This window comes from Bombus flavifrons, chromosome 5 (genome assembly GCF_040668555.2).
Source record: "Bombus flavifrons isolate JBK064 chromosome 5, iyBomFlav1_principal, whole genome shotgun sequence".
NCBI lineage: Eukaryota > Metazoa > Arthropoda > Insecta > Hymenoptera > Apidae > Bombus > Bombus flavifrons.
The window spans coordinates 12,498,106-12,518,525 of NC_138446.1; the positions used below are offsets into that span (position 1 = coordinate 12,498,106).

Consider the following 20,420-nt stretch of genomic DNA (forward strand, 5'->3'; position numbering starts at 1 on the left):
TTAACGAATATAAAAGCAATACGTTTAAAGAAGCTACGGCCCAATAAAGAATTTCTCTTGACCCCGAATTTCAAAAAACGCCTGTATATTCACGGTACACGATAAAAGGGTAAAAAGGCTTTTAAAAAGGGCGACTATTATTTTATTCTGCGCGTGAGTGCATTGTTAAAGGAGACTTTTATTACCTCTGCCAAGGACGAAAGCTCACCACGTAATCTCAGGGAAAGCCTATATGGAGTCGCCAACATTTACATCTTTACATACATATTACACGAAGGGTACGTGCACATAAGACCGCAGTGCGCGTGTCTACGTGCGCTTACGATGGAGTAACGATATTTATTATATGTCGGCTATGAATTATGGGCCGTTAACTTTGCCTTCGTGACGCGGCCCTTCGCTTCGCGACCAACCAGCCTACGAATCCGCCACTCTGACTGCACAAAAATACACATGCACATGCCTCGTGTATTCCTTCCAAGCGAAAAGTTTGCCTTTAACCAAGCGGTTCATTTGCACGAATTAATTGAATTCCTTTGAATGAAACGTTAGATCGGTAAACGGATCTATAATCCATACATGACCCGACTAAGGTCGAAACATAAAAATTTTGAATGCTAGAAATGTTTGCAATGTAAAAGCGTGTGCGACAATTGAAACACCGTCGACATAGGTTTTTTAATATAACGTTCGTGGGAAAGGCGAGGCACACATGGCGCTTAAAACAGCTTTAACGGTAAATTTACGAGCTTGGTAAAAAATGTGATATTAAATGCTCATTAACATGATAATATGGAAACGGTATGTTCATCCAGCTTCTTTACCAGGCACTGATTTTCAATTTGGTTTTTTAAGAATTGCTTCCTCTACGACTAGATCAGTGAATATAACCTAATGCGATTAGATTACTTTGGAAACATCGTATCTAGTTTTGATTTCTTTTGATTAAATGATTTTATCTTTCATAAATTATCATGTCTAACTGTATTACTGAAACATTACAGAAGAAATCTCAGATAAAATCATACATCCACATAACGCTTTCTTATAAAGTTAATGCCCGTTCAACGATATTCCATACGAACTTACTAGTGATTTAATGTAATTAATTCATAAATGAACAGAATCGTGGAACGATAAATAAAAGCAAATTTCCTAAATAATATTTAAAGAACATAATATTAATTATTAATACATGTAGATATAGGTAAAAATTAATTTAAATTTGTTAAAAAATAATTTGGCGAATGTTTTCGAAAAATATTTCGAGTCTTTATAAATTATAAAAGCAAATATCGAATCTTTATGGTTTTAATTAATGGAGTGCAACAGTTGCAATTTACTGAGTCGAGGAGAAGTAGTGAAACCACATCCGTGATCACAAAATATGTATGTGAGAATATAAAAGTAACTTAAATATATTTTATTTTAATAATAAAACTGGTTGTAAAAGATGACCAAAACTTAGTTTTGCTATGTTAAGTGCAAATCAATGCACTTAGAACAAATCCTTATATAAGCATAAGAGTATTAGGATCTTAATACAAATTATCTAAACAATGATAACTAGCAATATTGAATGTATATGACACGATCATGAAACCAAAGAAGTATGAGTTGTAGATGTAACTTGTTTATATATACCTTCCATGTCTTTTTTTTGATAACAATATATAAATTTCAGATCTTCTCACCATTTATTTCAATATAGCTAGAGTCACGATTCGCGCATCTACAATGATCAAGATGATTATTTTGTAATAATAATATAATAATCGTTACAGTAATAATAGTAATAATTATTATCATTGGAATTTTTACATAAAAATACAAATTACAATTTGTTGTACGAAATCTGTGAAAGATCAGGTCGTGGCTCTGCCAAAAACAAACACGCTGGCAGAGTGAACAATTGATTAACATAAATTTATAGTCTTGTTCTTGGAGATTCTATTTATCAAGCACTGTACAGTTTTGAAACCTGAGAAAATCGTATTACTGAAATTTAAAATTCACTATTATTGCTTTGCGATATAAAATATCAAAAATGATTTCTAATAGGTTCAGGAAAGCCTTGGACACCCACATCAACATAATTGTACGTTTTAGTAAAAATTCTTGTAAGTGAAATTTACACACTTAAATAAATGATTATTAATAATGATTAAAATAAAAATACATATTTAACTGAAATTTCAAGATTGATATTCTTATAAAAATTTTCTTTGTGTAAAATACAGATGCGATTTCCTTGTTCAATTGGCTGTAATATTCTAAATGCAATGCAAAGATACGTATTCGTATAAGCAATAAATGGATTGAGTTTGCTAAATTTGTATACCGTATTTCTATTAATATATGTACTGTATCTTCATTTTTGCTTTGAATGATATTCAAAATTAGATTTTTTTTACAAAATAAATCGTACATATCTTCAAAAGTTAATAATTATACATAAATCCTTATGTGTGAACCTGTATGCGATTTAGTCAAAATTGACAAGATTCAATTATTGATTATTGTGATAATTATTAAAGATAAATAAAAGCTATTTATTGCCAATTCCTATTTTAGATCATCACAAAATCTCGACCTGTGTTAGATTTTTCACTTTCGGAACCTTCACTACCCTCTTCTCCTTCCCCTAATTCAGATGGAGGAAACTTGTTTTCTTCGCTAGATAAAATTTCTTCAATTTGAGTATGTTCTTTAGATAATTCTTTAATACTAGATTTTTTCTCTCTATAAAAGAAATGTAAAATAAATACAACATATTCATAATAATAAAAGCCTTGTAAGTCTGATATTTTTATATTATAATAAATTTCTACTTACAATTGTGTTGATGGTGTCTCTTCAGTATCAGAGTCTTTTTCTTTCTTTTTCTTTTTTTTACTAACTTTTTTGTCACTTTCAGATGTGGAATCATAATATTCATACTGAAAATACATTTATACATGCATTCATTGCATTTGTTAGATAATATAAAATTATAAGCTGATACATACTTGATAAAGTGGCCAGAATGAAGCAAAGAATCCGACATCTGCAGTTAAATTAGGCAAAAGCCAAAGATGGCATTTGCCAAGTGTTGGAACCCATAAAAGGCAAAATACAATTAATCTAATAAATGCTAATGCCAAAATGAATACAAGGAATCCAGCAGCTGCAACACTTATGTAATATACACCATGACGGATTGATAATGGCCACAATGGGAAGAGACAAACACCAACTGCACCTAAAACTACAAGGCCTCCGAAGAACCAGTAGTATATAGGAACTGTTTCATATATCCAGACATATGCATCGTTGCAGTCAACAAAATATTGTTCCATATGCATTTCCAAACGTACCTACATTAATTAATAATTTTTTAAATTACTTACTTTTCTGTATCTTTTAACATTTATTCCTTTCAGCACTAGGATTCCTGATAATGTATATGCACTGTTCATTAAACATTTAATCTGACAGCATTTTGATTGAATCAAGTATTTATCTTTTGAAGAATGTACTGATACTATGCTATAAAATACTCAGTGAAATAAAATAACATAAAATAAAGCAAATAATACCATTGACATAAGATATAAGGAAACCTATGTAAGTAATAGCAAACATGACTTTAAAATAAGATATATACACAAATTCATGATGCATATTGTAGTTTTATACAAGTACATACATATAGATTGATTATATTTCTTAAACTCATATATGGATTCATAGCACTGAAAGGGTAATTAATAATAACTTGTCTATAAAAAAATTGAACATATCACTAAATAAATAAACTGTCACTTTCATCTAAAATTTACCTTTGGCTTTTTCTTCTTTTCTTCAGTTTTATTTTCATTATCTTTTTCACCTGTTGCATCTTTATTTTCTTTAGCCTCTTCCTTTTCTTTTTCAGTAGATCTTTTTTCTTTTTTGTTTTCTTTTACCTTTTTCTTTATTCCACGTATTTTATATAATTCTTCTTCAGAGATTACTACTTTTTTTGCTCGATGAAAGAATTTATGTCTTAACATCAAATCTAGAAATTCTGTAACCTGTTCACGTGTCTCAAATTTAGTTTTACTCCATGGTGAATTTTCCAATAAAGCATCAACTGCACGAGTGCCAGTAAAATATTCAACATTGTGATTTCTATCAAATTTTGTTTTTTTCGATGGTACATTGTTACGGATCCATTTAGCCACTGCATATTCTTCCTTAGATGGTTTTACAGGGGCAACTTCATTATCTACGCTTGATGTTTCTTGCTACAGAAGATTAAGACTTAATTTTTTACATTTCCATGTTACTTTGTAAATATTTCATTAAATACATATAAATTATAGGACTAAATATAGATTTCATTATTATAAATTAAAAATGTCTTATTTTTTTTATGCAAAACATTAAATTCAATTGTAATTCTTCATGCCGTACAAAAACAGGACAGTCGAAGTTTAGACGGTACAGATTGTAACTCGCATATACCGGAATACAATTAAGACGATTTTCGAACATCTATGTAAAGAAATCCCATAACGTAAATAATAAGTTTCCACGAAGAACGAAATAAAGTGGTTTATTAAGGAACAATTGAATCATATAATTAAAGTTAATTCACGAATTTTGAATAGAATGAAAATGATTTGTTTGCTACGTCATCCGTTGGATTATGTTACAACACTTATCCATATTGTCACGTGGTTTGAACTGATAAAATAAAATGAATTTAACATCAAACGAAATACTATACTTCCAGTCACCAAATAAACATCACAATTTATATGTACTGTTAAATAATATTGTAATAATTGCAGCCATATGTGATGCTTACATCCTTGCGCTTCTTGCTTTTCCTACGTTCCGCCATGTTGTAAATTCCGTTTTGCGCTTGCGTGCTCAGCTTTATCTACCCATCAACAAACGTGGCATGTGCTTCTGCGTAACATGCTAACTGTAGTAGCCGGCTATTTAAATATGCACGCATATTGTTTGTTTTAAGAAAACGGTATAACTAGTTTTTTAAATACATTAGTAACCTAATTTCTTCTAATTGTAATAACACTATAGTTATCAGTATTTCATATTATATTTTATGATGTTTAATAATTTTTATGTATTTTATAATTTTACTTCAATATATCTGTTTATAAATTATGGACGCATTTTGTCGACATAATTATTATAGAAGAAACTGTTCTTAATGAAAATTTGAGTAATTTACATTTCTTGTTCTTAGTCTTTTGATACATATTCGTGTACAAAAATATATACACATATATGTAATATTAAATTAATGACGGAGAAATTCAGATTATTACAAATATTTCAAAACGATGAGTTTTATTAGTAAAATAATGATAGAAGTGGAAGAACGTGAAAGAGTTAAATACAGTTATTAACATACATATAACAGCATACATGTATTTCTAAAAAATAAAACTGTTTTTTCTATTTCTATACCGCCATAATTCTATGTGAAGTTAGCTGTTTATGAATTGAAAATTCATGATCAGCTGTTACATGGAATAATATTTCCAATTGCATTATATGTAGCAGATTATATATTGATAATTATTACTATTAAGAGTAATAAGCATTAAATTTTACATTAATCTATAAAAGTGAACATCTATCAAACACTTTTCTATTCTATAAAGAGGAGAGATTTATTTTCAAGAAAAGTTTCTAACCCTAAAAATGAGTGCACCAATAAGTACAGCAATGGATAATTTAACAGCTGCAATTAGATCTAATATTATTCCAAATCAAGAATATTTATTGCAAGGATCTGTGTTAGACAGTGCTGTAGAAGTATTGCTTCATAGATTACGTGGTTTATGTGATAATGTAGATACTGGACCAGAAACCTTTAATGATCATGAAATGTGTTTTAGCATCAGGTATATAAAATAATTTTACAAATATTATTTTATTTATGAATCTATGTCACTACTTAATGCTTTATATTTTAGAGGAGCTGAACAACCATTACTTTTACGTGTAAGAAGAGCATTAGATTATCAAGATATGCCATGGCAATTACGTTATATCGGTCAACCTGAATTGGGTGACAAATCAAGACCTACAATCGTTAGAAGTAGCTTAGATATAGCAACTAGTAATACTGTTGTTGACTTTTTAACAGAACTTGGATGTAGGCTAGATTTTGAATATATTGCACGTGGTTATATGTTTCGTAAGGGTAGAATGAAGGTTACAGTTTCCAAAATATTTAAGATGGGACAACAAGGAAAAATACCTGAAAGTATGGAAGCAATATCTCAAAGTTATCTAGTGGAATTGAGTGTTTTAGCACCTAGTGGCCAAGATGCAATAGCTGAAGATATGAGAATTTTTGCAGAACAATTGAAACCCTTGGTACAACTTGAAAAAATTGACTACAAAAGATTTGTTCATTAATATAAAAACTATAAACCAGAATTGAATTTCAAATTATATTTGTGTAAGTCTTTCTGTAGAATTGTATATATAAGGAAATTTTTTATAATTTAAACTATACAAGAAATAAAAATTGTTATATTTTCTATAATTAAATTATTATTCTTATATATTTTTACGTGTGACCTATACCATAAATTTAATTATTGTGTAGTAACATATATACGTATGATACGAGAAGAACATGCACATTATGAGTACATAGATATTCTATTGTTTATATGAAGTGAATCAATACAGAGTATTTATCGATTTTCATGAAAAATTATATGGCACTATCGTTTTTTTTTTTTAGATAAATAATTAAAAGCTTTCTCTGGTTATAAATGTACGTTTATTGTTTAATGTATTAATTTTATTGCATAATATTTACAAGTAATCTATAATTAAAATAAAAATAAATATTTTAGATTTGTATTAACAATCTAAATATTATTCAAACAAATTAATATTTTTAAGTACAGGATAGTAAACATTTAAAAAAAATAATCATTGAATATTAATACGTGATGCTAAAGTAGAAATAAACTTTCATTTGACTAGGAAGTAGAAAGCAATATACACCAATGCCATCTTAGAAAGGAGGCCACGGAAGAAGATTAACGCTACATACGCCACCATTTTGTGGACATTTCTACTTGTGCAGTACCAGCGAAGGGTTGTGTGTTACGAGACTACGAAATCCACCGAACCAACGTATACATTTAAGTAAGTAAAATATAATATTTTATCGAAAATAGATATACACTTGTTTATTTGTACTTTGTTTTGAAAATATTACGTGCAAATAAGAAAATTGCTTCAAAAATTCCATGGCGTCAGTTTTTGTTCCGACAAATCCTAAAATGCTTCTGTAATATATATACATTTATGCGAATAAAATAGAAAACAAAATAATATTTGTATATAGCAATAATATTTTAAATAACATACGAGATCTACATTACGGAATAAATTCCGAAATAATTAGTCCTCGTTACTGCAGTAAATTGAGAGCACAACATGGCGGTATACCGACTTTCCCTTTTCAGTATAATCGACTAAGTTTTGTTTGTAGATTATTGTAGTTTATTATATAAGATTAACTTGATTATGAAGCAGACACATGCAAAATACATATCGCTTTTTATCTGTAAATATTGTATACAGCAGTATTATTTTCGACACCGGTCGATATTTTTTTAGTATAGGTAAACTGACAGTGGGTGTCGATTTATTCTCATAGGCCGTAGTCCATGGGCTATTGAATTCGATAATAGGTCCATCAAGGACACTACCTATTTATATGAAATACATCAATTTTCAAAACACACGTACTTAAACTATTGATTCATTAATCAAAACTTATGTTGATAATTTGAAATTTATTTTGTTATTAATAAAAGAAAATTTGTTCTTTATAGGCGCAATGTCACGTTATCGTGAATGGGATCCTTCATGTAAAGTTTATGTTGGTAATTTAGGAAACAGTGCTAGTAAACATGAAATTGAAAGTGCATTCAGTAAATATGGTCCACTCAGAAATGTGTGGGTTGCAAGAAAACCACCTGGTTTTGCATTTGTGGAATTTGAAGACCCACGAGATGCAGAAGATGCAGTTAGAGGGTTAGATGGAACGTAAGTGTTATGTAGTAATTATTGTATATATACATATTGCTATATATATAATTAATATGTAATAACAATTTTATGAATTTTAATAATAAAAATAGTTTTGTATTTTTTATTATTTTGTAGACGCTGTTGTGGAACCAGAGTGAGAGTAGAAATGTCCTCAGGAAGAAGTAGACGTGGAGGTGGAAGGAGATCAGGTCCAAGATATTCCAGGTAAGAAATCTTAAAATATTGAATATCCATGTTTTACAGCAACATTTGAGCTACTGCAGATGACTAAGTGTCTCACCAAGTAGGTATTACAGTGCAGTTATCAAATAAGAATGTCAAGAAATGATGCACGGGTTTCGGTGAATTTTTTTATGCACAGAGGATGTAAACTGTTTTTTTTTTTTTTTATTTTATATAGGAATGCAGATAGAATATATTATATACTATATTTATTTGATATTATCGCTCTTCTGGCTAGTACTCTTATGAAAATTGCAAATTAAAGATTTGATAAATTGAAATAATAATTGAATAAAAAGTTTCTTTGAGCATCATAAAATATTTTTATATAAAATGTGAAAATTTACGAGGGTTAGCCGAAGAGCAACCAAATACACTGCATGGGAAACCTAAACGGGAGATGCTAGGGTAAATTTTTAGTTATGGCAGAGGTAGCGATCTCATATATAGCTCATTTTTTTCCCATTGTAATCTCCTTGTGAATATGCTTAGCGAACAACAGGATTCACATACCATATATCTTTTTGACAAACTTATAGGTCCAGATCTTGCAGTCCTCGAAGGAGATCACTGGGTCGTTATCCAAGGTAAGATTTTCCTAGCCCTGTTAACCGCAATTTTCAGGTGCGAGTAGACAAAAGAAAGAAATCAAAGCGAAACGTGGCGATTGGCAACATATGAGCAGTCTGAAACATACAATAGTTTTTCTTAATTTTTTTTAGGTCCTGGTCAAGAAGCCCACGCAGATCGCCGATAAGCCGATATTCTAGGTAATCCCCTCATGTTTCATAATTTTATCAAATTTTCAGGGCCTTACCAAGAACAGCCAATCTACAAATTGCAAGTAGGTATTTACAAGTACCGCTTGTATTGTGATCATCGCAATTTTGCACGCAGAATCACAATATATCATATAAAACATAGAATAATTCTGATCGAAATATATTGAACACTGAGAATTGCGCAATTGTCACGATCGGCGGTCAAATATTGTTAACTGATTGGCATAAGTTGGAGAGGACAGGACTAAAAGAATAGATAGGCTGAGGACGAAGAAATAACTTAGAAAACTGAAAAAAGACAATCGAAAATTTGAGGTCCAGAATTAGTTGGCAACTACGATGCTAGTTTGGTGCATAAAGAGAAGCACCGGTGGCAGATAAAAGTAAATCATAGCGGTGTCTGGTGTTAATTTTACCAGTTTAAAACAATTTCTTTCTAGTGCTTATTGTGGTCTTATTATAGTATCTTATGAATTTTATTTTGTAAATGCTTGGAATTAAGTTATTTGGTATTTGAAACTATGATTTTAACAATGCATAGAAATTGTGTAATAAGCAATTGCAGTTGATCATTTTATTTGAAAAATTTTGTTATGTATTCAGGTACCAAGTAGAAGTTACACATCCAATTTAATTAAATAGTTCGTTATATAGTAAAAGATTTTGATATTAAAATTCACTAATGTGCAAATATCTCATGCACTTCGTATTTTGATCACATTTATTTATCGTACACGCATTGACGCAGTTTTTAATTGTTCTTATTACTTTTGGTGTATTAGTTGTACAAAGTCCAATTTTATTATTTTTTTAAAATACGGTTTCTTAGCATACTGCACCATGCGTTGCGATAAGTATATAAAGGATAATTTGATACATCCATCATATAAATTTAATCAGATCAGTTGCAAGTAGAGTCTTTTGTACGCATTAGAGTGGGCAGTCTAGGATAATCGTAACGAAAATATCACTGACGAGTGATACATGTGCAATTTTGTGAATTTGGATTAAGGAAAAAAGTCGTGTATACCAATAGTGGCCAGGAGTATGATAACTTTGATGGTTATATTGCTAAAACTGACGTTTGCAGATTCTACCAGCGTCAGCTCCTAGCTCTGCTCGTCTCCCCGCCACTACTACTACTACTGCTACTACTACTACTACAGCCACCGTGAAAAAAAGTCTAGCAATCAAAACTGAACAAAAAAAAAGCCTGCCTGCCCACTAACTTCCCAACCAGTCACCATCAGTCACCACCAGTCACCGGTAGGAGCCAAGTCGTCCGTCAGTTGACAGTCCGATGCTGTCCGTCAGTCCGTCTGTTCCCCTTCAAAAAGACTTCTTCGGGCTACCTCAACCTCTAGCGGCTAGGAGCATCGTGAATCCATCGAACAGCCGACGCGATATGAACGAATACTTCTGTCAAAATCTCGGCGCGTCAGTCCGTCCGTCCGTCCCAACTTCTACTACTACTACTACTACTGCTACTACTACTACTCGTCAACCATCACGTTAAACTTAGCCGACAACGCGACCGCCACTTCTCTTCGACTGAGCAAAGCAAAATGATCACCACCTACACACCATCCCACCACCACCCAACCAAGTACCACCACCACCAACCACCACTACATGTTCACAGTTGTCTGGTATTTCACCGATTTTCAAAGATTTTTTATCTTTTTTTTTCTTTTTTTTGTCTAATTGATGGTGTCATGTTCTCTGCAGTCCAATGACAGTTTCTATTAATTATGTTTATTCAACAGATTTTTAGCAAACGGAATAGAAGACACTGATTAATATTTCTTTTTAATTATTTTTAGTGATATGTTGGTACACATTGGACCAGGGAACTGCCGCCTGTTACATAATATGTATTTATCAAGATATATATTTACATATATATCTGTAACAGTTGTAAAAATTTATTTTAACTAAATTAATCCTACTTTCGTTTATTGGTTTCTCATTATTGGTGAGATGTCATTTTGTATTAATTATTGTGTCTAACTAGTTTTATCACCCCTTAGGCAAATAGGAATTAGCCAGTCCTAATTCTATTACGGTTGCCTTGCGATCATTTTCGTACCTATGTGTTCAACGCACGATGTTCTGTTTTGTCTCATAAATCATCTAATATAACTGCGTTTAATTTTATATTATAATATTTTGGAGGAATATAGAGCGTGATTTAGATGCGATCTTAGGTGGCATATATCTCAGAAAGTTAATACCATCTTAATGATAATGACATAAAACTTGAGACAAAATAGAACGCCGTGTATTAATAAATTGTTTTCCAAACTTTAATAAAAGTGGTATAAAATGTTTTTTTAATATTTTAGGTCAAGATCCCGTAGCCCTCGCAGGAGATCACTGAGCCGCAGCCGTAGCCGAGACCGCCGTTCACGTTCGGATTCCCGTGACAGACGGTACTAATATTACCACAAATTAAAAAAACGAACCAGAAAAAATACATGTATAGAAAAGAAGCAGAGATCGAATCTTGCACTTGCAACATAAAGAAAATTGTCGTCGTATGTGTTTTTCTACTGTTCAACGTGGAAGAAAGATGAAAGAAACTCATGAATTTATAGCATTCCCAGTACTTCTTAACTAAACAAAGTTTTAGTTTTCGTCTTCAGAGTTAATATGCGATAGTAAGCATTTTGAAACAATCGTGTTGCAAGAATTCGCCTGTTCTATTCTCTTTACAATGAAATTGCCGGTTTCCAGTGCAAAAGAGCGATGTAGTGAATTTACATCGAGGATCAAGTGTATATTTTCTAAATGTTTTTTCTATTTACTTACAGTTAGGTGCTAAAAGTGTTTGAGAGAACGGATCGACTAAATGTGCCGGATGGAAGATAAAGAAAACCGATTTTATATGTACATAAAAAAGATAATCGTTACCACGCGTACATATTCTGTCGAAGCAATGATAATACGATTAAAAGACATTCATAAGAGATATGGAATAATACACGTACATAATGTTTAGCATTTAAGTTGTTGACACTTTGTACACGCATAAACCTTGCTTATATGCGTAAAACTTAATTAGACACATGTACCCAGGCGTGTGTAGTTGGTTTCACATGCACGATACATTTTCACAGACGCATACACATTATGTATACAAAGGTATTTTACACGCAAGAAAATTATTTGTGATATAAGTTATCGAGTACGATAAATCTCTTACGGAACGTACTCATTGCTTCAAAGTGTACGGGTGAGACAAAAAGAATTCGGTTGCAATTAAGAACAATTATAACGATAAGCATAACAGTGAGTCATTTTTATGTGAAGAAGTTCATGAAGAAATAGAAGGAACGGCCGTTTTATGTTGTATTAATTATTTTGTACTCTTACGAATTTAAGACTAAAATAAAAATGTATGGTATAATTATTTTGGCTTTCCTATTGCAAATAGCAGTTTGATGTTCATTAATAGAAAATAATAAAGTATCGAAGTAATAGTACATCGGAGTCGTATATTTCATATTCCTTATCCCATTAAATATTCAGTTAAAAAAGAAATTATCACATATATATTGAAATTATTATACTTGGTTACATTGACGCAGTGAATTCTTAAATATAAGAAACGTTTCCTAAAGGAAGCATGCATAGTCGAACACCTTGTTGACAAAGATGATAGTCTCTTATAGGTAAAGCAAGGGTTTCATCTAGAAGTTTTAAAATTTCTAAATAAGATTTTAATGCTTCTTGGTGCTTGCCTTCCTCGAGGTTTCTGGAGGCAGTTCTAAAAATGGCATCTGTGTCTTGTAAGGCTTTTAAACCTTTGAAAATATTAGTATTTTTGCCACATTTGGAACATCTGATCATGAACTCGTTTGTGTCTGCTTTTATAGGTAGAACGTTTCCGCATTCTTTACCAGTCTCGCACTTGAATCTGAAAAAGGATTGAAATATTTCATGCCTTTAATTTCGAGCCACAAAAGATTGAAGATTTGAAATAATCGTATCAAAATAAAGAATACCTTAGAATCGTTGGATCGATTTCTTCCAAAGTAGGCCAATGTGCTGTACATGCTTCACAGTTGCAATCGAACCAGTATTGTACTCTTAGTTTCCGTTTCCGTTCAGCTTCGGGAGTAGTTGTAAAAATTGGGCCGTAGTTTTCGGAGATTTCCTCTCCTGCTGGAATAGTGCGAATTGCTCGTACAACCATAGTGGTACCGATAAAATACCTATGTAGCCATTGATGATTATTTACGATTTACTATTTCATAATTACTATCCTAGTAATTAAATTATGGACGATTGTTATTATGAATTTCATTTATATTACAGTTCGCAATCATAGGTTTCTATTTACCTGATGATACCAGGATTGCACGAATGATTAAATAGTGAAACTGTCGAGTAAACACCCCCACCAATAAATTTGCTTTTAGCTTTTGCTAAAATATTGCTACCCTTTGGTACAGCTAATTCCGATATCTGAGAATGAAATGTAAATGTATAAATGCAAACAACGCACAAATATATAAAACTTTCGATTCTATACTTGATACTAGTTTTGTTGAAAAAAAAAAGGAAAAAGGGAAATAACATGACTTACTTCATGAGCGTTAAATTGTATTAACATTAAATTATGTAAAATCAAACTGCCTATGTATAATTCACCATCGGAGGGTGTCGCTTCCGCTGAATCTGGGGTTTTAACCCATTCGGGAAAGTAAGGGCTTCGTTTTAAAAGTCTCAATAGCCAAGTAGCTATATAAGTTCTATGGAAAAGATCTTCCGATGTTCTTTCTTCCTCGTGAGTTACTGTACGAAGAGAAACATAATTGAATACTGTGCATATATTTTTCTCAATGAATATCTATTAGTAAACGTATTTAATATATTGAAAACATCATGATATTAGATTTATTCCATCAAAATTGATGGAATAATAATTGATTAATTGATTACTTAATCCATAGATAGCTTCGAAGTCATCGTGTCGACGAGGTCGCTGTGTCGAAGTCTCGAATCTCCCTTTCGTAGCTTTAAGCTTATCTTTGAGCGTTAATAATTCTTCGAAGGGTTTCTGAACGATTGCCTTTAAAGCTAAGAAACAGTTTACAGAAGTTTCCGAGAACCATAAACTGGGTAGTATCATGCATTCGTTTTTATGAATCTCGGCATCCTTGTTTCTGCAGGGAATACTACAGTAAGCCACGAAGTTGCACGTGTCACAGCTAGTTGGTATCGGTACGAATATTTTCGTGAAACAATGATGACAATTGGTGAGTCTGCAATAAAATTATATAAGTCTTAATATTAATCAAGTATAATTTCCCGCACTGTTTCTGAACAAGTCATTTGACAATTGAATGGAAATCTCGAATAAGGGTCTGTGGCACATTTTGGTCAAAGATGAATTAACAATTCCTATCGACCGTTTTAATACACACAGCTTGCAGATGTATGGTCAGAAGGCAAATCAACGTTGAATACAAAGAAGCACGTTAGGTGTTTGAAACTTATGAAATTTAAAACGCGCTAGTTTTTCCAGTGTTTCTCGAAACGTGCTAAACGTGCTTGGACTCTTTTCGAGGTTTTTGTTCAATTAACCGCACCTGTATTCGGCCAACAAGACTGCACAATGTGGCTTCTCTATCACTAGCGTTTCCCCAGGTTCGATGTCTTTAGTAGCAACGGCGTGTCTACCTATGTTACCACCTTCGTCCTTAATTTCAACCGCTTTGCTGCAGGAAGGATACAGAGGATTGCAGTCCTCGATCTTTAGAGTCGTCTTTTTAGGCTGCCTAATCTCTTCTTTCTGAGGAATTTTCGACGTCTTCTGTGCCAGCCGATTACCTTTGTCTATCACAGCAAGCATAAGTCTAATGTCTGCCTCGAGCTTCTGTTTCTTGTCCAATGATAGTTTCGCAGTGTCTAATGCTTGCAAAGCGTTTCTGAATGCTAGCACAGCCTCGTCGTGTCTTTTTAATCCGAGCAAACATCTAGCGCGTCTTTCTTGAATTTTATAATGTAACTCGTGTGGATATCCGACGCGTAAAGCTTCTTCCGCGTCTGTTAGACCGTAACTGTACTCTTCTAGGTGGTAAAGCGTTGCTGAACGATTCGCCAATATAACGCCTAAGTCTGAGGAACAATTCGCAATTGATTCGTTCGTAGTTTTTAAAGCAAAGTTTTACGATTATACCAAAGATTCGAGACTTTCGCTGCCTGGTATCGCGTGATTATCAAAGTCGAGGCGAAGATCAGGTTACGTTAAATTTAAAACGCATCGACATAATTCTAACATCGTTGTAAAATCGCTGTGCGATGAACTGAGCGCGTTGACAGAATAGCTTACGTAGAGATTGTGAAACGATCAATTTTACCGAAACAAATAACTCGTAGAATGTTAACGTTTCAACAGCATTAAATGAATAGCAGCGATAGTATCAACGATCATCAATTTTACCTTTCCTAGGTGCTAGCAGAACCGCGTTCGAGTAAGATCCTAGCGCTTTAATAAATTCACCACGTCCAAAATACTTGTTACCAATATCCTTAAGTTTCAGAGCTTTCTCGCTGTTCTTCAGCAATTCTCCCTCTTCAGTAACTCGCACAGGCAGATTATAAATCACTGGATAACGCAGTAGGAAACGGATCCTTTCCGAATTTTCATTCAGGGCTATGAATTTTTTCATATCCTGCGGGGTAACCGCATTTTGGAGCGCCAGGAAATTTGACCGGAAGTAATCACTGACTCCACTATCGTCCTCCCCTAACATTTTTTTCTACGCTTCCAATTAATTTTCTGTTGCACAAAATACTTTAATATGTTTCACGTACGTATATAGATAGCGTTCGATTCATGTGCGTTCACTGTAACACTTTACGTTTACCGTACCGTTTTCGAGACGACAGACGTTAACTAATTACCAATTATAGATTTAAAAAAATCTTTCGTTTCGTTCGATGGTCCGTTTGATCCGAGTAAATGATCTCGATTACTTTTCCAGTTGGTAATTTGCGATCGAATGACACGTTGCCGGTCGACGATGCTGGGACTTACTGGCATCACCCAAGCATCCAAAAACCACGTTCGTCTATTTCGGTACGTGCTATTTCTGCTGCTTCGAGCCGTAGATGTGTGCGATACAACGAGGAAGTTCGATGGGAGCATGTGTAATTAACGTGCAATTAAATTGTTTTACAAACCGAGTCCTTTGATACGAACTTGTTGAGATTAGTGTTTGAAGCGGAGCCATTAATTAAGAGTTGTACTACTTGCATAGAGCATGTTTGGAATTTTATTAGATACAAATTGTTCAAGCTGTCGATGAAAGAATTGTTTAAATAAATACTTTATACAAGCATAGTGTGCAATATGAACCATGTATTTATATGTGATATCTTACAAGTAAATGCAAGTACAATATGTACAAAACCTAAACGGGATACAAAATATATCGATACGACATGTACATGGATATCTTTGTTGTGATAAGATGAAAATCTATCGAACGAAATTGTATAGCGTCCATAATATGATACATATATGTATCTATAATAAATTTGATAAATTACTATTAAAATTATCGATTAAAGTTACATACATTTCATAAATTAATCGGATAAATACAGATTATGTACCTAGAACATTTAGAGCGTATTAATTCTTTTCTCTTATCGTCATTAAAAATATGATAAATATTAAACAGATATACTTCATTAATTATACTATTAACAATAACAAAGTCTATTCTAAACAAGATGTTGTTTAAGTTTCTCTTTCGTATATCTCTCATAGATTAGATAGAAAAAATTAACGGCAAACGCGGTCAGATGTATTGCAAAATGATTTGCGTTTACATCGTTTAATTTCGTTGAATTTTAATTGACTTGTTTCTTTATCCTTCCTCCAACGATCGAAATGCAAAAAACTGAAACGTATAAATATACCCTGTCTCGTCAATTATAAGTAGTATCTAAAACAATGCAAGGATTTAGTTTACTAAACATCTAATTGTACTAAATATTTGTTAAAAGATTACTCAGACTACAAACAGAACGACCATTTCTTTCTCAGTTTAAAATATTCGATCAGTCGTGTTTTGTTTTGCAAAAATACCTTATCGTCAATTTCGGATATGAATTAAACCGAACGATATCTTCTCCCATTTTTTTTCCTTTTTTTTCTCGCGAGAAGCACCATTTAAACTTTTTTTAATACGTCAAATGCAGTAAATTTCCATTCAGCAGATATCAACATGATTTTTGACATGTTTCTTTTGTTTACAGGAAACAGGTCCACATCGTAAGCGATATTTACGTTCGATTCTGTTGTTAGAAGTCGTAAGAAGCTTCATCGTCCATCGTTTTATGTCTGAACGCCAATTTGTACAAGGCACCAGCGATACAGGCTCCGAGGATCGGTCCGACCCAATAGATCCACAGATCGTCCCATTTACCAAGGACGATCGCAGGACCTAACGACCTAGCCGGGTTCATGCTACTTCCTGTTACAGGTACAGCAGCCATGTGAGCCACGGTGATGGTCAATCCGATCGCCAAAGGCGCCCATCCTTTCGTGTCGGTTCTCTTGGGATCTGTTACCGCATGGATAACTAGAAGTAGCAGGAATGTAACAATCGCTTCCATGAAGATGCCTTGCATTTGGTTGACCAGTAAGCCCAAATTTGTGGCTCCTAAGCCCTTATTTGCCGCTTCAACAGGGATCAATAGCTGCAAATAATTACATTCATTTTGAAGGTATTACGATATGTACTGTATATGTATATGTACGATATGTACTATAATACTACGAATATATCATAATATGTACTGTATATGGCATACGGATAAATGTTGTAAGAGAATAGGCGACAGCAGCGAGTGTTTAGGCTAATCACGCGTAATGCGTAGACTGTAGACTATGGATTTTGATTTTGATGCATTTATGCGTAAAATACTCATACTTGGTTTCTATTTTTCAAATTATCCCCATAAAAATATGAAATTGCATATATATTCGCTAGACTAGTAATGCGAGCAGTATGGAGGAATGTTAGACGTAAAAAATATTGAATTAAGTTGTTTTTTTATTTTACTCTTTACCTACTGCAAGTGGAGGTCTTATTTATCTATGAACCTATCTATTTATAATCTATAATCTATGGATCATTTTTAAGGTATCTTCAGCAATAATACTTCGAACCATTTAAATCGTCTTGGATAATTTTATAAATATACTTCGAATACGAATATAGATTTATTATATTAAATTTACATAAATGTAGATATTACAAGTTTGCTTTTAGAAATTGCAGTGGATTTTTCGCGAACAGCTTGTCAACTTATCGCGATCTTTCGCGGGTTTTGTTTCGTTATGGGATATACCAAAATGACGATCGACGATCAGTTAAAAGAACGATTCGATGCTGTTTCAACCACGTCAATTAGTACTGTTAGCATGGGACATTATGTCAAAGCCGAAAAAGGTAACTATGTTCGTTCCTCAATTGTACAGTTTTTATTGGATAATTATAGCCGCGGTTCTTTCAATGGGTTCTGGTTTTCGACAACTACATATAGTCCAGCAACTGTAATTGTGGGCTTAATGGCTATCACATTGCATTATGTAATTTAATGCGACAGTATTGCAGATATAATCACGTCGTAACAATTATGTTTTATCCTAGTTTAAAAAAAGAAACTTATTTACTGTTGGCCATTATTTAAAGAACAAAAGTATGCGAAAAATACACGAGAAAGTATAATATCGATAAAATTGTTGTACATTTATTTTGAAAGATCTGTCAATGAATTTGTTTCTTTTCTCATACTTAATATTTTAATATATTACTTTTTAAAAAGTAATCAAATATTGTATCCGATTGCGAATCGTGAGATATAGATCTATGAATTGTAAAATATATACCAACAAAGGCTAATCATCGAAATTGACCGCTATGCATGTCTATATGAATTAACTGTCACGAATGGATCAGGCATAATGTATACTTGTAATTTCCTTGAGTCGCTATTTTTTGATGTGACGAATGTCGGCAAACAAATGACAAAACCTTGACCTTTAAATTAAAACGACGTTTTAATTAAAATCAGGCGACTAAAAAGCTTTGTTGGATAATTACAGGACAAAAAAAGAAAAAACAATTCTCAGACTGTATCTACATTTACATACACACGTGCAACTTAAAAACAGGTTTAAAAAATAAAGATCAGAGAATTATTTGGTAGACTATAATATTGCTGGTAATGAGAATTCAATCAACGGTAAAAGTGCTAATTAATAATAATTATTGGTTATCGGTTAAATAAAAAATTCGAAGTCGTTCTTTTCTGAATTTTTGTTGATTTTACCTTTAAAATTCCTGAACCCGCGATTGCTCCGCAACACTGACAAACTATGTAACAAATTGTCTTTAGAAAGCTGCAATTCCCGCTTACTAAAAGTCCCATCGATACCGCTGGATTCACGTGACATCCTGAAATTGGACCTAATACCTGCAACAAAAAGAATATGCGTTTGAATAAGCGATTGTAAACTATAACAATATATTTTAGAGTTAGAATTTCAGGTAACTTCCTATAGATCTACAACAGATTCGGCAAATATTTACAAAAAATCTAGTGATATTTCGCAAAGGGGCAAAGTGTTTTAGCTTGTTATCAGATTTCTAAACAACCGTGTACACCTGCATGATTCACTCGAGTAGTTCTAGAAACAGGTAACACGCGTGCACATGTTACGTGAAAAGATAATACGTCCGTGCTCTGAAATCTGTCCGTCAAAGTAACCGCCTTTATCTTCGTAAGAAATACCTTAATTCTAATTCAAATTTCACAATTTCTGGAGCATGGCCGACCGACGTACATACAGTCGACACATACAGTCAGCCACGAAAGTCTACGTACGCCTATCGAATTTCGTGTATCCGATTTACCAAAGAAACTGAAAACACGCTTTGACGCGATATTATTTATATTTATATATGAACGTGATCAGCATTAATGTATTTCCGCAAGGAATTACAAAAATTAAAACATTTAACTCAGAAAAATCTTGAGATAAAATTACACGAGAAATTACAAAACCTTTGATTTCATCGATGCCAAGGAGATACCGGGCCATTATTGATGATTACGCAGGGAAGTGGAGTAATATTGTATTTTATATCTTTTTAATCCTCTTATGTTTTTTTTTTTTTTTTTAGTAAAGATGAAACTGAATAAATCCTGTTACATTCGAATAATATCTGTTTTAACGTATCGAGACAATTATATAATAAACTTTTTATTGTAATTCTATACTTGGAGGATATATGTAGACTT

General features: G+C 32.6%; 5 protein-coding genes across 12 annotated transcripts in view; 2 read left to right on the plus strand and 3 right to left on the minus strand.

The window, feature by feature from the left end:
- Positions 1–1,694: 1,694 nt before the first annotated feature.
- Trp1 (translocation protein 1) lies at positions 1,695–7,492 on the minus strand. The gene is made up of 6 exons (XM_069113099.1): positions 7,396–7,492; positions 4,835–4,967; positions 3,822–4,268; positions 3,009–3,356; positions 2,836–2,939; positions 1,695–2,742 (listed from the first exon to the last, which is right to left on the minus strand). Exons 2-6 carry the CDS (start codon positions 4,868–4,870, stop codon positions 2,571–2,573), a joined length of 1,107 nt encoding a protein of 368 aa, XP_068969200.1. The 5' UTR covers positions 4,871–4,967; positions 7,396–7,492; the 3' UTR covers positions 1,695–2,570.
- Positions 5,467–6,572, plus strand: MED18 (mediator complex subunit 18). Its single transcript, XM_069113103.1, has 2 exons — positions 5,467–5,903; positions 5,976–6,572. Exons 1-2 carry the CDS (start codon positions 5,701–5,703, stop codon positions 6,421–6,423), a joined length of 651 nt encoding a protein of 216 aa, XP_068969204.1. The 5' UTR covers positions 5,467–5,700; the 3' UTR covers positions 6,424–6,572.
- On the plus strand, positions 7,012–12,572 carry LOC138179876 (RNA-binding protein 1-like). Of its 7 annotated transcripts, XR_011173145.1 has the most exons (8): positions 7,012–7,170; positions 7,866–8,079; positions 8,200–8,289; positions 8,847–8,894; positions 9,030–9,077; positions 10,180–10,355; positions 11,435–11,521; positions 11,903–12,572. XR_011173145.1 is itself a non-coding variant. In XM_069113105.1 (7 exons), the coding sequence occupies exons 2-7, from the start codon at positions 7,871–7,873 to the stop codon at positions 11,904–11,906; spliced, it is 486 nt and encodes a 161-aa protein (XP_068969206.1). In that variant the 5' UTR covers positions 7,012–7,170; positions 7,866–7,870; the 3' UTR covers positions 11,907–12,572. The 7 variants fall into 7 exon arrangements, 4 of the variants coding, with proteins under 4 accessions (XP_068969206.1, XP_068969207.1, XP_068969205.1 ...); XR_011173146.1 differs by lacking the exon at positions 8,847–8,894; XM_069113105.1 differs by lacking the exon at positions 10,180–10,355.
- On the minus strand, positions 12,567–16,874 carry LOC138179866 (SET and MYND domain-containing protein 4). The gene is made up of 7 exons (XM_069113066.1): positions 15,541–16,874; positions 14,687–15,215; positions 14,037–14,359; positions 13,681–13,889; positions 13,435–13,559; positions 13,097–13,306; positions 12,567–13,008 (listed from the first exon to the last, which is right to left on the minus strand). The coding sequence occupies exons 1-7, from the start codon at positions 15,851–15,853 to the stop codon at positions 12,687–12,689; spliced, it is 2,031 nt and encodes a 676-aa protein (XP_068969167.1). The 5' UTR covers positions 15,854–16,874; the 3' UTR covers positions 12,567–12,686.
- Positions 16,875–16,938: 64 nt separating this feature from the next.
- The window catches only part of LOC138179874 (aquaporin AQPAn.G), a 33,624-nt gene continuing 30,142 nt past the window's right edge, over positions 16,939–20,420 (minus strand). For both annotated transcript variants that reach the window (XM_069113101.1, XM_069113102.1), the window contains 2 exons: positions 19,449–19,592; positions 16,939–17,810 (listed from right to left, as the gene is read on the minus strand). In XM_069113101.1, coding sequence (XP_068969202.1) covers positions 17,412–17,810; positions 19,449–19,592 — 543 coding nt within the window. In that variant the 3' untranslated portion in view covers positions 16,939–17,411. The remainder of the gene's footprint in view (positions 17,811–19,448; positions 19,593–20,420) is intronic.